This window comes from Scleropages formosus, chromosome 15 (genome assembly GCF_900964775.1).
Source record: "Scleropages formosus chromosome 15, fSclFor1.1, whole genome shotgun sequence".
NCBI classification, from domain to species: domain Eukaryota; kingdom Metazoa; phylum Chordata; class Actinopteri; order Osteoglossiformes; family Osteoglossidae; genus Scleropages; species Scleropages formosus.
This window is the reverse complement of record NC_041820.1, coordinates 7,985,936-8,006,969: the sequence shown is the minus strand read 5'-3', so window position 1 is coordinate 8,006,969 and position 21,034 is coordinate 7,985,936. Positions and strand designations below refer to the sequence as shown.

Sequence of the window (21,034 nt, the reverse complement as noted above, 5' to 3'; positions counted from 1 at the left end):
CGTATTACTCCAGTATAGTTAACTGTCTTATTTGTTTATTTGTCTTATCCTTTTGTTCAGCGCTCTTTGCCACTGTGTGAGTATTAAATTCTATAAAAAATAATAATGACACTCTACAAAAATAAATTGAATTGCATTGAAGCGAATTGAATACAGTCCTTTTTTCTGTACAGGCAATTAAGAGTGTTGGAAACAGCGCCATCTAGCCAGCAACGCTGCTTATTACACACGTTCCTAACAGGAGCTCCGTCCCTGATCTTTGCTTAAAAACTCCCTGTACCCCTAAAAGGTGATGCACAACTTAGGCAAATGACCTTTTTTTGAGGAGAAAAATAGTAATTACTAAGAAATGTGGTCAATTAACTCTGCAACGTAAATCTTCAGAGCTCCGTTTGGGATCTGAATTAGCAACACTGAGTTCATGTTTACGTTTACCATGCTCCTTACCTTTTCCAGATCATTCCAGCAAAATCACACAGAAAAAATTTATAATATCTAAGTTTAAGGCAAAAAGATCACTCATTATTTATGTTACAGTGGTTCACCGTGCTGATGTGTGTTTTCATGAGGTGGTAGTGTAGCGGTTAGAGTTGCTCTTTTTATATCTGAAGGTTGTTGGTTCAAATCTTGCCTACTGTTTTAGTACCCTTGAGCAAGGTACTTACCCTACAGTTGCTCCAGTAAAATTAGCTGCCTGCATAAATAGGTAAATAATTGTAAGCTACTTTGGGGGAAAACAGTGGCTAAATGAATACAGGTAAACGTACTGCCCTGTGGACACATTCACCCTGGAGGATCCCAACACATCAGGCCACAAGTTCAAGGACTTCACATCTGTTGTACTGTGTTTGTCTGTAAGTATAAGACTTGCTAAAACTTTTCAATACACTTCTACATGCAACTTTGCGAGGTATTGCGTTTATCCTGGGAACAGGTGCATAAAACATGAAAAAGGTGACTTCAAGTAGAAGAAGAAATGGACTTAATGGTGTTTTGAACCTACCAATAGGGGACCCCCAGCTGAGCAAACTCATTTTTATTTCCCTTTTGTAACACAATCAGAGCTTTTTGCTCTCTTTCTCATTATGCATCACCTCCTGCCTCAGGACATCCCACCCTCTCTGATACCATTCTGACCACAGCAATAGAAAAGCTTGCCATACATAATTGACATTCACTAGCTTGCTACTTAAAGTTTGGACTCAAAATTTCTACTAATCAATATTGTATTTATTTCTGCATATAACTGTTATTAAAAATTGATATCTTGGGTTTTAATTTTTGGTTTGATATAGGCTCAGCTATTATAATGTCTGGTTTGTTTCAGTCAGTAACGGAGAATAAAGTTCGTAGTAGTTGGTTTTGTAGCCTGTTTTATTTCTCTAGGTGAGAACTTATTAATACACTCATAATTAGATTCATAGATTCATGAATATAAAGAATCCCATTCAAAGTGTTTTTAATGAGACAAGATGGGTTCATAACAATTTTAGGGTGCACAAACACTGGAATCTTGAAGTGTGTACCCAAACATCCATCAGTCATCCATTGAACAGAAGATGCCTTTTAAGAGTTTCATTATTTAATAAATAAAAAAGTTAAAATTTTGTTAAATTTACCAAATATGTTTTGTTTATGTGCTGCTTGAAGGAAATGGCTTGATTTGATCACGGCATAGGTTCTGATAAAAAGTATAAACTGGAACTGACTGCTCAGAAATATAAGGACTGTATTCACTGTGAGGCCCTTAATACTGTCTTATATTCAAATTTGACCTAATATAAATCGATTTACAAAAATATAATAAACACATACTATATGGCTCCAGCAACTGCACTTCAGTCAGTTACAATGTAGAACTTCTTATTTTCTTTTTGTGCTGTACGTCCCAATACATAAACTCACCTCAATAATTTGACACAAGAAAAATTATTTCTTAGATTAATGATAACAGGAGATTAATGATAAGGAGGCACGAGGTACGATTTTTAGCCTTTAAAGTGAGGGTACCGCAATCAGGCTGCCTTCATGTAAAATCTGATCCTTCAAGAACCCTAAATATTTTCTTTTCTGATGCAGCAAAGCGCCAGAGATGATGGCTAGTAAAATCACTACTACTAAGTATAGACACTTTTCATGCAATTATTAAATAATTATAACAATCGTGTATATAACTAAAAAAAAAACACCAAAACACTAATAGTAATAAATAATTGTCAGATTAATTTCCTATTAATTTCCTAACTTGATCATCACGTGGTAGTTTCCTGCAGAACCTGGAATGCTCTCATTTGACACCGTAATGCTAATTAATTTGGCTGCAGAAATGAAAGTGGAAACAGTAATTGAACTTTATTATTAAATTTTTCCTGAAACCCAATTTAATACGGCACTGTAGTCGCTTTGTTCATTTATAAAGCTATTTGTTGGATAGATAAATGAATAAATGAACAAAGCTACCAATGTGACTATTAAATGGAAGATAACATCTTCCCTGGTTAACCCCACCCTCAACTCGTATGCAAATTAGGAGGCGCCGTTGCGTTTGGTCATTGGATACATTGGAACTGTTGTCGGTCCCCATTGGCTGCCCTCGTTGTCGATTACACAGCCCTTGTTATTTTCATTCTCCTGGATGTGCGTCTCGCCAGGACATCATTTAGAACGTTCGGCGATAAAATAATCTCATTAACAACGGAACAAAAATACTTTCTGAATATATACACCATATCGAAATACATGCATTAGAGTTAACGATGCATTAAGACGATTCAGATTTGGGTAAGTAAATGTGGTTTTTTTTTCGTCTTGATTAGGCTTGGTTTGGTGCAGCAGCTGCGGTACTGAGAGCCCATCGAAAATATGATCGTGGAAAAGTAAATGCGTGGCCGTGCGTCCGAGAGCCGCGCTCTTGTTTTATTCCCTGCGTTGCACGAATGGGCCTTCCGTGGAGAATTTTATTTTTTTTTATTTTTTTCCTTGGGAAACGCAATGGGGAGGATGGCTGTGCGCTGCACGCGGTTGCTCCGGTCCGATGTGCACAATATGCTGCGGCTCGATGCGTAACTGTGTATCATCATCATAACGCACAACACGGTGTTCATCAACAACCCCCACCCCCCCAATAAAAAGAAAACTCTTTGTGTTCATCGTGCTCTGTCGGTCCGTCTTGACTCCATCTGCCGTGTCCAGTGTGTCCGATCGTGAGGGCTCACTCACTGTGTGTGTGGCCATTTGCACATGATGATTTGCCAGCCTTCTGGTCGCCAACCGTCTGGATTGACTTCTTCTATATCCTTTTTAATGATCCACATTTCACCATCGGACGCTTTACACTATTTTACTGTAGTATTTTTTTCTGTCCTGGAGAGAGAGAAACGATTTCTAAGGTCATGCCAACATCTGCGGCATTTAGAGCCGGTGTTGTTTATTATCATCATGATCATGGGGTTGAACACGCAGGTTCGACTGATAACCTTCTCCTCCCAACATGCAGATCTTCTTATGTGGAACACAAGTTTTGCATGAATCTGTGCGACTTTTTAATAAATGTTCAGTGGTGGGGAGAGACGGGCTGTGTGTATTATTTTATGTGGTAGTTTATTATAGGGCAATATTGTCGCTGGCGGACTGAGTGCCGAAAGAGCTCCGCTGACTTGCTGTTAGTGTTGTACTCTGTTTCTCACTCTGCCACAGTCCACATACAGAATACAAGAACCCCAGGTTAAAAAAAAAAACATTTATTTGAAATGCACAAGTCTGTTGGCTCAGTTCACAGAAATAAAATGCTGATGTGGATTTATGGCCTACTCCTGTTATAGACATTGGCCAGGACTCATCAGGAGACCATGCAGGATGTCACATTCACCTTTCAGTGTTATTCTGATAATATTCCTATAATATACAGTTTTTTTTTTTTAAGCCCTTGAAGATATCCATGGTTGAAATTTTCAGGTTTTAAACCCAGTTTCCATTTATTTTTCAGTTTCAGTAAAGGATACAGTGAACTGTATTTAGAAGGAAGAACAAAAAAAAAAAAAAACTATTTTAAGACCACTCCTGTCCCATACAATAGGGGGTCAGTTAGACTTAATATTCCCATCAGTTAAAATTCAATGCACCTTTTCATTTCCTGTCTCAGTCAAAAGGCTCAGTATCTCAGGGGTATTAAACAGTGTTTAGCTTTTTTCAGATTTTGTCTAGATTTTCTTGCTCTGTATAAAAAATGCAAATGGTAATCGTATTTTGCTCTATATACTGGAGAACGTGGTTAATTTTATTTACTAATATATGTACGTGATAATATTGAGATGTTTTCTAATAATATTTTCAAGTAATTTCTTATATTTAAGAAATTTGTCATTTTAACCCCACAAGTTGAGTCATAACTGTTGCTTTAGTAGTGGAAAATGTTTTTGGACATGCTGTGAGTTTAGTCTTTTGTCCTGATTTGAACACTATCTCATTTGAATCTGAAGCATCTAATACTTAAGCAGCATCTACAAAAGATTTCTAAGTGTGTTTTTGTCCTTACCAAACTAATTCAACATTTAAATCCTCATTAATACATTTCACAGGTGTATATATACTGTCCCACTGGAGGATTTTTCTGTTGCTTCATAAGCAGGAACTGATAGACACTTATAAAAGTGACACCTCTCTATGGTATGACTTGTATGACCTTGGCGGGAAGGTACATTAACAGCAAATGGCAACTTAGACCGCAGTGCAGTGACAGATTGACAACAAAAACAAGGCAGCTGCCAAAGTTTTATATGTGAACAGCAGCGCTTTGGCAGAGCTGGATGTAAATTGTGACATATCAGGGTGTGTCTGGCCCATGCCCGCATGCAACATAAATGTTACCGTATATAATTTAACAAAACATAATATGTAATATTCAGCACAATATTCAAGACAAATGTTTTGACTATGAGAATATATGTCAGTGTATTAGATTTGGTTTTATGCTTATGTGATTTTTAGTTTGACAGATGATTGACAGTCACTTGACGGCTTCACCATGAAGGTATCCGGGAAACATGTGCTTGCTCGAGGGGCGGTGACCTTTTCCCACTTCACTGTTTCCTGGCACCATAGTTCAAGTTTTCAAGTTTTTCTTTCAAAACAAAAAAAAAAAAGAATACATGGCCCAGGGGAAATCATCCATATTTAATGTAATTAAATTGTTTGGTGCGTTTACTACCATGCAGATGTATTGCATCTGTGCTCTATTGTCTGTGTGGAATAACACTTTGGCAAAGAAAATGCCACTTCGGCAATTTCAGAAACAACTACAGTAATCTACAAAAATTAGTTCGGATACAGACTGTACACGTTTTTTTTTTTTTTTTTAAAGATAAAAAGGTTTTACTGTACACACACACTGGCTGAAACCCCTTGTCTTGAGCGGGGTCACGGTGAACCGGAGCCTAACCCAGCAACGCAGGGCACAAGGCTAAGGGCGGGAGGGGACACACCCAGGATGGGATGCCAGTCTATCACAAGGCACCCCAAGCAGGATTCGAACCTGCCAGAGCCCGTTTTTACTAAAGTACAGTTTTAATATTTTACAGTTTATATATATGTATATTTGTATGTACATGCATAGATGTGTTCATAAATGTGTATAGATATACACATGAATATAGTATATGAAAAAAAGTTTTAAGTTTCATTCACAGATCTTGCACAAAAAAATTTAAACCTTCCTCCTTACCCTTGATAATTTCCTCCACTCCACACTGTCATGGATAACTGAACCAAACTGTGTTGTTGTATCATTCTAGTGGAAACGGACATTTGGTTCACGGGTTCCAAACACTGTGTCATGCAAAGTATTTAAATCTTCATAAAGTCTAAAAAGTAGAGTGACCTTTGTCAGTATTTGGTCATTGTTGGCTTTGTTGGGCATAAATGCAAACAAGCTGTGTTTCCCTCCCCAGTGACAGTTTCGTACTGAGGGGTGTGTGCATATTTGCATGTCTTTGTGATATGTAATGGTTATTATATTCTGAGCTTACAGATCGACATATTAGGTTGGACAGCTTTTTAGTTGTAGTGTTTTGTCAAAACTGTATGGAGGCTCCTCTGTGAACATTGCCTGCGCAATGTTGGTGGTTTTCATTCAAAATGAACACGCGCGCACACACACACATTTTCAGAACCGCTTGTCCCTTACGGGGTCACGGGGAACCGGAGCCTACCCGGCAACACAGGGCGTAAGGCCGGAGGGGGAGGGGACACACCCAGGACGGGACGCCAGTCCGTCGCAAGGCACCCCAAGTGGGACTCGAACCCCAGACCCACCGGACAGCAGGACTGCGGTCCAACCCACTGCGCCACCGCACCCCTCAAAATGAACAATACTTGACAATTTATTACATAGTATGCATATTAAGGAAATGCAGAAATACAATCCATGTCTGAGATGACTGAAGTTACGCTTCCTATGAAAGAGAATCTGTGATTACGAAAAGCGTATTTCCAATTTATTTTTAAATTTGTTCGCTTATGATGTTTCTGTCAAAAGATGGTGAAATTTCTTTCTTGGAGAGCAAAACATTTGAAATGTGGCCAATGCACTGTGACACATTTTTAAGTGGTTTTTAATTTTAGTGTTCTCCGAATCCACCTTGCTTTGTAACCTGTTGTTTATGCTGTGACATATATTTAGGTCACACTCTGCCATTAAGCAGCCTGTCTTGACTGCCGAAAAGCACCGGCATCCGAAAACTGATGCATTTTTGACTGAAATGTTAATGGTACATGTCAGCACAAAGCTGATATTCATGTTTCATTCAGGGTACCGATGAATAATTTACTGTTTTTCTTCCTGCAGGGCGTCTTTTTTTTTTTCTGCGCACAAAGCGATGTGGAGCAAATAAGGATCCTGATACGCTGGAACTAGAGGTAATCGCTGCCACAACTTGACATCGATCATCCGGCCATGTAATACTAATGTGATTCTCCAAGTTTTTTTTTCCCCCTGAAAAACAAGAATCATAAATTGTGGGAATTTCATATTGTTATTATTGTCTTGGTGCCTAGTTCACCGTTTCATCCAAAATGACAATTTACAGCTGAGTTTTTGACTTAACCAGTTCTGGCTCGCTTCAGGGTTATAGAGCAGGGCGCCACCTGGCACATATAAACTGAAGCTTGTGGGTAAAGGTCTTACCCCCTACACCACCTGCTGCCCTCTAATACGTTCTAACACAAAGGTGTTTCAGTGCCATTCAGCTGTCAACTCATATTTTGTCATGATTTTGTTTGTACTTTGTTAGTATGCAAGTATATCAGTAAAGTTATGGGATACTCCAGAAAATTAATCACAATAAATGTTGGGCCACATTATAATGGAGTAATGGAATTTTTCATATTCCAGCTCCCCTGCCCAGGGTTCCCTGAAGGAAATAGTGGTTGGTATGTCATTTTTGTATTATCACTTAATTCCAAGCTTACCTTTTCAGCATTCTTCAATAGAGTAAAATGTATTTCCTAACTCTGTTTTTGTCATACTCACATTATTATATTACACCATTCATCATTTTTAGCCAGAGAAGATGGATGGCGTCTTTGGTGTCTTATTTGTGGCCCAGTAGCCAGTTTCTAAATGCATACATTAAGCCGGTTATCCATCATTAGGTAGCCTGCCCTGCCTCACGCACGTGTGTGAAGCTGTGCAAAGGAGAGGTTGGGGGAGGTCGCTTAAATAGTGACTTACAGTGTCTGTTTCAGACATGGAATTTTATTTTCAGGCACCATGCATTGTTGAGAACTGGAGGAATGGGATAATGGGGTCTCATACGCTGTATTGCAGCCGCAGAAATATGTCATTTGCATCTGGAGGAGAACGGCCCTCCCAAAGGAACGTCCCACCCGATGATGCAGTTTCTTTGGTTCCTCTACCAAATATGAAGGAGTTATTAGCCAGCTGAAGGCTTGCTCACATTTTTGTTTTATTTTTTTGCAATGAAAGATGTATGACTAAAAGAAATTTTTTTTTTTTTGGAACATGGGTTTATATGTCCCATGTTCAGTTACACTGGAATGTGATGTGTTTAGGTTGTGTGTCTGTAACAGCTATAAGTGGTTGAGATGGATAAACCTGTGCTAGTGTGATGGATGTTTCTGGCACTGGACCGTGTACTGAAGTTGCTGCGTGTGTCTTGTTTTCAGACGTGATCCATTTGTGTGTGCCGTTCACATCTGGCTGTTGAAGGGAAAGTACAACTGGGTTAAACCCATAAGTGCTGATTCGACGGGATTGTTTGCTGTTTGCCTCTGCCCTAAATTTGCCGTTTGCCCGACCACTGGGACATAATGATTTAAAGCAGCACCCAGAAACTGACCGGGATAATCCACACAAACCAAAGATATGATGAATACCATTTTTTTTTTTTTTTTTTTTTTTTTGCAGTTTTCAGTTTTGGAATTCAAAAAGTGAGCTTGGCTGAAGTAGCAACCGTGCAATTTCTGGTGTGTGTGTGTGTGTGTGTGTGTGTGTGTGTGTGTGTGTGTGTGTGTGTATTACACCCGTGAAAGTAACTACAGTATTTCCATTATCAGGTGTACAGTATGTTTGCCCTAGGACTACCCCTAACAAATTCAGCTGAAAAGATTTGACACCAGAGCATTAAAAATGCCGGCTGTGACGTGTCGTTATCTGCTCGTACTGTAGCAACTCCATCAGTAGCGATAATGTGTTCAATTACGATACATAACGGAGGTGATTATAGCTATCAGATCAGAAGTATCTCTGCACGGGAGTTTATTAAATGCAACATTCAGACAATTGCCTGCCAGATAGTGCTGTGTGTATGTGTCTGGAAGCAAAAACGGATACCGGTTGTGTACCTAGATCCTGTAGCTAGCCGACTTGATGCTAAAAGATTCATACTTTTTTCCTTGATGCGTATGCGGTGAGCATGTTCCTCCTCCTGATAACTTATCTCTCTGTGTGCGTATATGTGAGGATATATGTGCGTGTCTCCTCGTGAAGGCCAGGCGCAGCCCAGGGGACAGGTCGCAGTTTAGCCGGCCGCGGCACAGTGGCATTTGCTCCCAGCTCGCCGTCTGTCAGTGTTGCTGCCCGGATTCCGTTGTCACATTCTTTTAGGGGTCCTGGGAAGTGGCCTGTGAAACCCTCTGAAGATTAAGGTGTAAAAGTGATGACAAGGAGACTGTGGACATTCCAGGTGCCTCTTTGCCAGTGGGACAGGTTGTCCCGCACCTTACGGGCTCAATGACAGTGTAGTGCCATGTTTAAGGACAGGGAACGTATGTCTAACCCTGTGTCACATGGTATATTGCTGTGTAGCAGGAGGAATGGTAATACTAAATTGAGAAATCCATCTATTAGCAATAACTGCTTGTGCAGTGCAGGATCTCGGTGGTCGAGCACCTATCTTGCAGGCTTAGGGTATGAGGTAGGGTACACCCTGGATGAGATACTAGTGCATTGTAGAGCATACACACACACTCATTCACTCATTCTCACACACACACACACACACACACACACACACAAAGGACAATTTGGAGCCAGTTTGGACTGTGCCTCCCAACTTGAAACGTGCATAAATGAAATTATAACGTGCTACAGCAGCTGCAGATATATCCAATGGTGCAATCTGTCTGTTCTTAGTGCATCTGTTTGCCCTTGAAAAACTGTTTCCTGCAGTTAAACTGTGTTCATAATTATAATTCTTTGATCTTTATTATTACTGAATGATTGCTGTTACTGCCACTTTTCTCTGCAAATTAAGCTCTCAGAACTCATCACAAGACAGAGAACAGAATTAAACCTATGTTTTTGCGTTCAGTCTGATACATTTGCTTCACAATAGCGTGGTGTGGGAGCCCTCTGTATTTTTTTTTCGTAGCCTCCTTGAACAATAGGCAGACGTACCTAGTGTCTTTCATCTTCTCTGTGGGGAACGCCATTATGGTGGTGGGGGTGGTTCATGGAGAATAATAGGATGTTCCGCACTTATTTTTTAATGGCAGGATATGAAGTGGTATCCAGTGGCTCTGCTTGGAGGGCGGTGGTGGTCTGGATCGGAATCACGAGGGTACAGTGATGAGGAGCAGACGCTGCTCCCCGGCATGTTAGCCGAGACCCACTGGGAGTGCAATCAGATGCTCGTCGGAGGTGGTGGAGTGCCGATTACTGTAATTTTACCAATTTAATTCCTAAACGGTGCTGTCGCCCTGGGGATTGTCAGTCATCCCTTTGCTGAGCTGAAAAAATGCAAGAAAGAATCACGAACGGCCCAAGTCATCATGTATAAAATTTGTGAACGGCTTCAGTCTTGTTTCTCTATTTTTACTTCTCCTCTTTGCTTCACTTGGGTTTTACTTGGGTTCATCCCAAGGTTTTGTGCTAGATCTGTAATCAGGGCAGGGGAAGAAAGTTAAAAGATATGAAAAGATCTTGGATTTTTAGTATTCCATTTCAGAATGACTTGGGACCTGCTGGTTTCTGCTCCCGCAACCTGTTAATGAGTTACATCAAAGAAGAAGAAGACTAACAGTGGCAGGATATCTGAGGGATATGGTCAAAGAAACTGCTGCAAAAATAAATATTTTAAAGAAATGTGTTGTACATCAATAAATAATATACTTGTAAGGAATATAACAACAAGAGGTTCATGTATGCTCAAGTTTTCCTTGCAGCGAATGAGCAGAAATAAACGGCTCTGCCTCCCGTCTTGCGGAGATGCTTGATGCATGACTTTGGGTAGAATCAGATGATTTGTGTTTCACCAGTCGTCTCATTTTATTTATGCATGGAGAGAAAGGGGCCGTGCAGTCTGCGGCCTTGGCTGTAGGAGGTGTTGGTGGCGGCAGAGCGTAATGCCCCCGGGCGCTGAAAGCACTCCATCATGGCGATCCCCAGTGGTCCCAGTTGTGGCTGGGGTGCTGGAGGCGGACTCCATTACCCGGCTGTAGGAATGTGGCCTCTGTGCTGTCCTGTCACTTGCTAATGGATGCCGTCTGCTCTGTGCCTCAACCTCCTGACAGCAGTGCTTTTCTTGGGAGGGGGGAAATTACTGAATTTTTTTATTTTTTTTATTTATTGAAAATTGATACGTTATAGACAGTAATGCAATTTGCTTTTTATTTTAACTGTTATTTCTTGCAAGCTGTGAGTGAAACAAAAAGAAATAACTAAAATCTTTCCATAACATCTTATGTATTGCCCATTTTTCACATGTGAAATCATAAATAATGGCAGTTTTAGTTTTATTGCTTCTCTGGTCACAGTCAGCAGATAACAGCTATGGTTTTGGGATCAGGTTTTTTCGGTCTCATCGGAGTGTCATTTGGTTGTTGAATTGTTCATATTGCCTTTGGACCCTAAAAATTATTACCATATAAATATCTAGTGTTAAAAGTTAAATAAAAATACCCATGATACCAGAGTACCAACAGTGTTGTGTGGATTGGTAGTAACAGCCTGCAGCTAATAATATTTCCATAAACAGGTTTTTTTTTGTCAGTTGTCTTATATGTAACCTATGACACTTCGTGTACATCTGAGTAAGTCTACCAAAAAAAAAAAAAAAGTTTAGTTGAATTCCCGTGATAATTTTAAATGTTCCGTACTTCAACAATAGCACTATATGGGTGGTATTTAAAATACCATATAGGAAAGATATAGGTGGTATTTAAAAATATTTCATTAATAACTTTTGATATGGTTGAGTGTGAAGAGTTTGAGTTAACGTGGGGGTCGTTGGGGGCAACCCACCGGTGAGTTACCTTAATTGACCGCAGTCCTTTATTAGTTCTTCCGAACTTTACTTAAGCGATGGGGTCAGAAAAACATCCATCGCAGCGTCTGTTTCTCATTATTCTTTATGGAATTAATTAACGTGTTTGCTGTGAGTGTGTCTTTAAGCTGGCAGAGCACATTTCCTTGTATCGCGGCGATATCTCTTCGGGGAGATGAAGTGTTCGCAGCACGTTAGGTCCCCGAGCCTTTGAGCAGCTGCGTGTTGCTCATTTTTCTGTCCCGCTGGACTCCAGCTCTAAACTCTAGTGAACAATGGACGTGGGCCACGGCAGACACACCTCTAATTCGCATGCTCCTCATGCACAGAAAAACAATGTGCCTGGGCAGTGTGTGGTTGAAATGCGTTGATCTTGGGGTCTCGTAGCTCCTGCTTTCATGCTCCTTCTTCGTCCTTGCCTGCAGAGTGTAGAGAATGGGCTGTGTACAATGTAAGGACAAGGAAGCAGCGAAACTCACGGACGAGCGGGACACGAGTATCACGCAGAGCTCAGGATACCGCTATGGGGCCGACCCCACGCCGCAGCACTACCCCAGCTTCGGGGTCACCGCCATCCCCAATTACAACAACTTCCACGCTCCCGTCGGACAGGGGATAACCGTCTTCGGAGGGGTCAACTCATCCTCCCAGTCTGGGACCCTGCGCTCCCGCGGGGGGACAGGTAGGTCTGCGACCACAGCACTCACGCTGATGATTGCTGATGACCTTTTATCTTGGCACTTTGACTTACCGTGAACTGTCCATTAGGTCATATAATTTGAGTTGCAGTGTGAACGTGCAGAATGGCTACTTTACTGTTTATTGTACGGAACTTTTTTGGTAAATGTGCAAATAACTCGGTTTAGAAAACACTTCATAGCTGTTGAATCTCAGATTCAGTTAGAAGTCGTGTGTTTGGCCGTGAGTCAAATAACCACATCGCGTTAAGCTGTGGTACCATGTACTGAAGGGCAGCAGTCAGGTCAGGTGATCCTCAGTTTACGATGGCATTCCGTTCCAAGGAACCAGTCATATATTGGAAATCCCCTTATAGTATATGGACTGAACAGATACGTACTGTAAACAGTTAACATTTGTGAACGCTACATTGTACAATAGGGCTTTGTTTTTTCCACTGATTTCACACATTATTCATAATAAAACTATTGTAGAATAATAGATATAAATAGAATATAGCACTAAATTTTCATGCTGTGCTACTTTTTCATTTTCGTTTCTAAATCACCACCAGAATAGTTCACTGTTTCGCTTCCTTGCCATTTTAAATAAAAAGTAACTTGAGCTGAATCACAAACGAAAAGTTCTGTAAACAGAGTTGCTGCTAGACCCCAGCAATAAGAAATATTGGCGGCTATCAGATGTTGTTACGTGTAAAGCCTTCATGCTGTGCCATGTACATCTTTGATACTCAACCTTTTTCAATGTGTCCTCTTTTCCCTGGTATTATTTGCAAGCTTAAGCAAATAATTTTTTTTAAATACATGTAATGAAATTTCCAATAGATCTACTGAAGTTTTCCAGTCTTTTAAAATCTTTGGACATTTTTAATTTATTTTATATTAAATTAGAGAAGTATATTCTTTAAAGCCTTGTTTTATTTAGGTGATTTCTAAAAAAAAGGGTGGTTAATGGACCTGCTCCTGGTTGTCAGTCTGACTGGGACTGTTATGTGTATGTGGCCCTGCAGGAGTCACACTGTTTGTGGCACTTTATGACTACGAGGCCAGGACCGAGGACGACCTCAGCTTCAGGAAAGGAGAGAAGTTTCAAATTCTCAACAGCACGTGAGTGCCAAGAGTGTCCCGATGACATTTTGCACACTGTGCGAATGGAATATTTTTACAGTGATGAGGTTTTGCATTTGATAAGTAATTTGTGGAGAGTCAAGAATGTTACATTGATCAGCACCTCATATTTGCCTTTACTTCTTTTGAGAGCGTTCCTGGCTATACCTGCTTCTCCTGTATGATTTTTTTTCAACTAACTTTTATTATTGTTGATAACCATCCCTGTGTTTCTCAGACACCTATGTCCAAATATTCCTACAATATTCTAAGATACTTTGATGATTTGTCCATTTTGTAAGGCAGGGTAATTTTTTTTTCTTTCTTTTCTTTTAGGGTATTTACGTTTCTGTAGGGTACTACAATAGGAGCAGGGGTTCAAATCTAGGTCCTTCAATCGCAAGGTTCTAACCACTACATCATCTGCTGCTTCTAACCATGACAGCAATAGAATATTCTCCACAAGGGTCATGACCCAGTCTTCTTTCACTGCAACCTGTACAATGATCAAGCCGTTATCATCACCTTCAAATATTAAATGAAAAGTTCACCTGCAGGACAAGGATGAAGAGAATTTCTTGCTGGACTTGATCAAACTGGTTTACAGTCATGTTCAGATCTCACACGGGCCTGCACCAGCAAGCAAAATGATGTTCTTCGTGTTTGTAATGGTTTCGTTTTATCTCCCCACGAACTCGGCCACCTGCTTCTACTATTTATCTATCTCGCCAGTCTAGCGGAGACGGTGTTTTGCGCGGCTGCTCATGTACGAGTGAGTAGGCGGAAACCACAAAAGCCACTTCTTTCGAATCCCTAGGAGATTTGTAAAATGTGCCCGGCTCATTGGAAACAGCTCAAATGAGAAGAATTCTCTGTAATCCAGGGGGTGGGAGGGGCAATATGCATATTGATTACTTCCAGGTGCCATCTGACTAATTAGACTTTCTAGATTTAAGGTTTTATTTATTTATTTATTTATTTATTTATTTTTTCTCCTTTTAATTCACTTTCGGAGAAGGTGTTGACCTGGGATTAATGCTTGAGGTCACACATTACTGACAGCAGTATACATGTGGACCCGAGTTTATTGCCTTGAAATAGGTGGCAAGAGTCATTCAGGGCCATTATTTACAGGTAAAGGATAATTTAACATAGAAAGGTCATTACAGTGGTTTTAATGAACCTCGATTGTAATATACTGTTGATAAAATGTGCTCCCACTTATATGTGGAGTTCACAGAAACCCGGAAAGAACATGCGGATTTCCTCTTGCAGCCCAAAAATGTGTTCCAGGTTAAGTGGTTACCCGTAATTGTCAGTAGTGTGTGTATGTGTGGGTGAATGAGTGTGTGATTGCCTTATGATGGTCTGGCATCTCATCCAGGGTGTACCCTGCTTCATACCTTGTGCTTCCAGGATAGATTGTGGACCAGCATAACCCTGCACTGGGCCAGCGGTAACTGATAATGGATGGATGTCTTAATTCAGCATTATTTTTCCTCTTCTACAAAGCAATATACCATGTACCATAGGTTTAGAGATATGCATATAGCACAATTTAATGCACTGACTCTGTTCTTGCCTTTGCTCCACCTATAGGGAAGGTGACTGGTGGGAAGCTCGCTCTCTCACCACCTGTGGAACCGGTTACATCCCCAGCAACTATGTTGCTCCAGTGGACTCCATCCAGGCTGAGGAGTGAGTCTCATTGTTCCTTGAGACACACTTATTCTGAAGTGCCAATTGAAAATGTGCCATGAACTGAAACAATTCCCTGAAGGTCTAATTTTTTTTTTTCCCCAGCAGCAGTTTTATTATCCTCTTCTAAATTACTGGAGAAGGAAATATACTTTCCAGCATTACTCAGTTGGGTACAAAATAGACTGGCATTGTTACACTTCAGCCAGCACAAAAAATCGATAATATATCCTCCCATCTACAGTTGGTACTTTGGAAAACTGGGCCGGAAGGATGCGGAAAGACAGCTTCTATCCAATGGCAACCCACGGGGAACATTTCTCATCCGCGAGAGCGAAACCACCAAAGGTAATCACGGTGATGCAATGCCCAGCAACCAATGGCATCATCTCAAGCAAAGCGAAGTAACCAAAAAGCACTTAGACTTAATGGGTTTATTACTTAATGTTGAGTACAAATTAGATTTTATAACATATTACTTTTCTTAGTTTGTTAAACTTGTATGTGATGAATTAATGTTTATTTTTTTTCTGATTTTCCTCAAAGTGCAGAATATAAACAATCTAATAGCAAATAGTATGGGTACGGTGTGTTCGAGCTCAGTATATGATTGATGTTCTCCATTGTGGTTCCTTAAGGGGCTTTCTCCTTATCCATACGAGACTGGGATGACATCAAAGGGGACCATGTGAAACATTATAAGATTCGTAAGCTGGACAGCGGAGGATACTATATAACCACCAGAGCACAGTTTGAGACACTTCAGCAGCTGGTGCGGCATTACTCAGGTAAAATTGTGGTACAAGGATTGAGAATAAATATTACACCACTCTCTTACCAATATCTTGTTTCATTTTTTGAGCGTCGACATCTGAAAGAATCCTGTTGCAAAATCTACATTCTCTTCCCATTTAGCTGATACTTTTCTACAAAGCAATTTATAATGTTAGCTTTGTATACTAAGGTTCTTCCCTATTTAGACAGCTGGGTGATTTACTGGAGTAATTTATGTTACATACCCTAATGAAGCTCAGGAAACCCAGGCCCTTAGGTCTCTAACCAGTAGTCTACCTGATAAAAAAGGATAGCATTATTGATCAGGCTGATATGGCATTGTGAATGTTGACTGACCTGTGTCTCCGTGTTTCACATATGTCGACGCAGAACGTGCCGCAGGACTCTGCTGCCGATTGGTGGTGCCCTGCCACAAGTGGATGCCCCGCCTCGCCGACCTGTCTGTCAAAACCAAAGATGTGTGGGAGATCCCGCGGGAGTCATTGCAGCTCATTAAACGCTTGGGCAACGGCCAGTTTGGGGAGGTCTGGATGGGTGAGCACTGATTTATGACCCTCATAAAGCACATGTGAAAACTTAGTTTATTTTACAGAGTCCAGGATTAATTTGAAGTACCAAGCAGAGGTGTATAGGAATGAATTATGGATTTTCTTTAAGCTAATATTTGACATCTAAACTCTGGATCCAACAATGTATGGGTCCAAGTGTTGTACACAGCTCACATGTTTCACATGCTGATCATCAAAGCTTGAAAATTTGATCATGTCTCCTCGTCCCAATGAAAGCTTTCGTCTAGTCCAGTAAATCTGTAGCTTGGCAGTCTAGGAAGCTGAAAGCTGCTGATGTAGTTTGTTTCACTCCACATGTCTTCTTATGTGCATTAAGCTGAGACGTGTCCAGACATGGAGTGTCATGTGCTCACTGGGTGTAGAGAGACAAACTGATACACACTGAGTCAGTTTAATGGGTGGGAACAAACCTGTTTTTGTGTGTGTGTGTGTGTGTGTGTGTGTGTGTGTGTGTGTTTTGTACATTCTCACCCTGTTGTTACAAAAAAGTAGAACAATGGTTTATTATTATTATTATAAATACTATTTTAAAATAAAAAAAAAAAAAAAACTTAGACACTTTTCAGTAACTGAAGTATTACAACGAATTAAGCCTTGAAATAGCAGTACAGGTGGTGCTCTACTTACAACAGGGTTCTGTTCCGAAGACTCTGTCATAAGTCATAAACGGTCAACATGTATGAACACTTTACTGTATAATAGGGTTTGTTATATTTTTCACTGTCATACATAATTCATGTTAATATAGAATAATAATGTAAATACAGTACTATAATTATAAACTGATAAAACTGAAGATAATTTATGAATACTGTAATTAGTACTGTACAGTATTGATTAACAGTAAATGCTTACTTTTTGGTTGCTAACCATTTTAAAGAAAAATAACTAAAATAAATAACAAACAAAATGTTTTGTAAGGAAAACACAATCACTGTTACACACCCAGACACTGAGAGTCAAACAATAAATCAGTCCAGGTGGCCATAAGTCACATAATTTATAGCAACTTGAGGAATACCTGTACACCAGAGAAAATATAGGAAATAACTTGGTTCTGGTGTTGCCATCTGCAGGTACATGGAACGGCACTACGAAGGTGGCCGTGAAAACCTTAAAACCTGGAACCATGTCCCCCGAGTCCTTCTTGGAGGAGGCGCAGATCATGAAGAAGCTGCGGCACGACAAGCTGGTACAGCTGTATGCCGTGGTATCGGAGGAGCCCATCTACATCGTCACTGAGTACATGAGCAAAGGTGTGAAACATGCCTCCTAAGAAATGCTTAGCTATGAAGTCACTGGACCAACAATGTGGTAAAGAGCAGTAGTGAAATAAGTGTTGAAATGTTTGTGGCATTGGTGTCAAATTAAATTACTTTTATAAAATTATTAATCATGATTTCAAAATATAAAATTATACAAACATCTTCTAGATAAGGATAAGAATCCGATGTTGATTTATATGCTCCTGAGACCCAGCAAAAAAAAGATTTTTTGGATTATTTCTCGGATCTTCAAGAAGTTGTCAAAGCCCCACCACCAAACGTGGTATTTGAAAGCATAGAATATGCTCAGTAAGGTGCATTTCAATACAAAATTGTAACAGTTATAGTTTGGGAGAAACACTAAAGAATATATGTTACTGTTACGACCCATAGGATGTCTAGGGGTATAGTGGGGTGTAACAGTTTGTACCAAGTTATAAACATACAGGACCACAAGTGGTTAGTGATTAATGTTCTTGGGAAGGAAAGACAATAATCAAAGTAAACAAAAAGAGAACCTACAAGAAAACCTTACAAAAGTTACCAGAAACTCAGATGGAGTCGTAAAAAGGGGGGAAAAAAAGCCTAGCTAACCCAATCCTTCAGGGAGTCAACTTGCTAACTCTAAACCCAAACTAAAGCCTTCTGCAAGCTAACTACCCTATTGCTACATTATATAAGGAAAAGAAAAACAAAGACAGGCAAGCAGTATACAAAAAGCACAAACAGGCGAAGTGGCAAACTGTCAAAAGTCCTATAGGAAGTGCCTTTTAACTTGCAGGAAATCCCACCTTTCTGGTTATCCATTAAATCAGTTATCTGCCTGGGTTGGTGGTGATGGACAGGTGTCCTGCCCAGTGCAAGGAAGGGGTAGGAGGATCAAAGCGAGAAAAACAGTATGGACACCCCTCCAGTCCTCTGGAGCTGACAGAAATGGGAGGATATTAAACAATGTGTAAATTTCTGTAAGAGTTTTAAAAAATGCACTCCAGCTTTACAGGCACTTCTGAAAGTTTCACAAGAGGAAAATGTAAAGGCTACCGGAAGGGTACCTAATGTTTACCATGATGACCTTCTTGATCAGTGAAAGGCTGTTCCTTCAGAGGGAAAGGCGTGTTGGTATTTAAATGGGAATGACCCATTTAAAATGTCCTTACAGGGAGTCTGCTTGATTTCCTGAAAGACGGAGAGGGCCGAGGACTGAAGTTGCCCAATCTGGTTGACATGGCTGCTCAGGTATGTTGCTCTCCGTCTGGTTCAGGCTAATATGTACAAGGGCTGGTGTCATTTGGCAGCTCTGCGAGGGTGCACCGAGTGATGAGTTTGCTGTGTTCCAGGTGGCTTCAGGTATGGCCTACATTGAAAGGATGAACTACATACACAGAGACCTGCGGTCAGCTAACATCCTCGTAGGTGACAACCTCGTGTGTAAGATCGCCGACTTCGGGCTGGCTCGGCTAATTGAGGACAACGAATATACCGCACGGCAAGGTAAAGGCCGGAAGTCGATTCCCTCAGTTTTCTCTGCTGGCAGCTGCCCAGTGGCTCCCAGTCGTGTCAGATTTTTCTACAAAAGGCATTTCTAGTGATAAGCTGAAAGTGTTCACTTGATATGTGTTAGGTGATGTCAGAAATATTCCCTCGCTCACTCGGACACTCTTGTTTGCGTCCAATTTGCTCTTTTGTTTCAGGTGCCAAATTCCCCATCAAGTGGACCGCCCCAGAGGCTGCGCTCTATGGAAAGTTCACGATCAAGTCAGACGTGTGGTCCTTCGGAATCCTCCTTACGGAACTGGTGACCAAGGGTCGAGTGCCCTATCCGGGTGAGACTTGCTGCACGGCACCCTGCGATAGAGAAGTCTTTATGACGTCAGTTGCTTCACTGTTACTGCCAATGCACGCCTTTCCAAAGGAATATTATTTCAACTTAACTGATCCAAATTTTTATTTTTGAACTCTCACCATAGTTTTGTCTGAATCGCCATCGAAGTTATATTATTTTGCAAGTTCATGAAGACTTTATTGGGCTTTTTGGTAGCTGCTGCTCATGCCCTGATCTGTTTTCCACCTGCGACCCAGGGATGAACAACCGGGAGGTGCTGGAGCAGGTGGAGCGGGGCTACCGCATGCCTTGCCCTCAGGACTGCCCCAGTTCGCTGCACGAGCTCATGCTGCAGTGCTGGAAGAAGGACCCCGAGGAACGGCCCACCTTTGAGTACCTGCAGGCCTTCTTGGAGGACTACTTCACTGCTACCGAGCCGCAGTACCAGCCAGGGGACAATCTGTAAGAGCAACCATGAGAGGGAGCTGCTGTACTTCCCCCAGTGCCACCAGAAGATGACTTGCAGGGAACATGTTGTCAAGGTAGAAGGCGCACCGGTCCGAAGAAATCATTCAGCTTCCAGCTTTCTGCAACTCGTTGACGTGCACCCCCGGCACCTGACATGAGTTTAAACGGGGCAACGAACTCGAAGGCGAAATGAAAGTGTTGCGAAAAGCGCAGTGCAGTCAAACGTGACAATGTGACAGTGAAATGCCTGTATTTAGTGTAAATACGATTTGCTTGTTTACTTATCTGCTGTTTTGTGTTTTTAATTTTGCCTGTTTTTTTAATACTGAGTTTTTGTCCAAGACAGTAATACCGAATACAAAAAAATGTTGAGAGTAAATATTAAAAACATGCAACACAATATTCTGAAATTCTTCCCAGAGTGTTAATAAACCCATTTAAAAATGTTTATTATGCATCCCTAATTTTCATTTCGTAACGAAGATATTTTACTTTTATAGTTAGGAATTTAGTTTTTGTAAATTATAAAAACTGCACTGTATCACAGAAAAATAGTATTTCAAGAAAGTAGATTGGTGGCGCAGTGGGTTGAACCGGGTCCTGCTCTCCGGTGGGTCTGGGGTTCGAGTCCCGCTTGCGGTGCCTTGCGACAGACTGGCGTCCCGTCCTGGGTGTGTCCCCTCCCCCTCCAGCCTTATGCCCTATGTTGCCAGGTTAGGCTCTGGCTCCCCGCGACCCCGCATGGGACAAGCGGTTCAGAAAGTGTGTGTGTGTGTGTAAAAGGAGATTATCAAATAATGATCATCATTGAAGAAACGTGGGGAAAATATTA

At 40.9% G+C, this 21,034-nt stretch overlaps 1 protein-coding gene across 1 annotated transcript; it reads left to right on the top strand.

The window, feature by feature from the left end:
• Positions 1 to 2,612: 2,612 nt before the first annotated feature.
• LOC108921798 (tyrosine-protein kinase Fyn-like) lies at positions 2,613 to 20,630 on the top strand. The gene is made up of 13 exons (XM_018731501.1): positions 2,613 to 2,781; positions 6,842 to 6,912; positions 12,206 to 12,462; positions 13,489 to 13,585; positions 15,185 to 15,283; positions 15,528 to 15,631; positions 15,922 to 16,071; positions 16,448 to 16,612; positions 17,724 to 17,903; positions 19,072 to 19,148; positions 19,250 to 19,403; positions 19,604 to 19,735; positions 19,992 to 20,630. The coding sequence occupies exons 3-13, from the start codon at positions 12,216 to 12,218 to the stop codon at positions 20,198 to 20,200; spliced, it is 1,614 nt and encodes a 537-aa protein (XP_018587017.1). The 5' UTR covers positions 2,613 to 2,781; positions 6,842 to 6,912; positions 12,206 to 12,215; the 3' UTR covers positions 20,201 to 20,630.
• Positions 20,631 to 21,034: the final 404 nt, after the last annotated feature.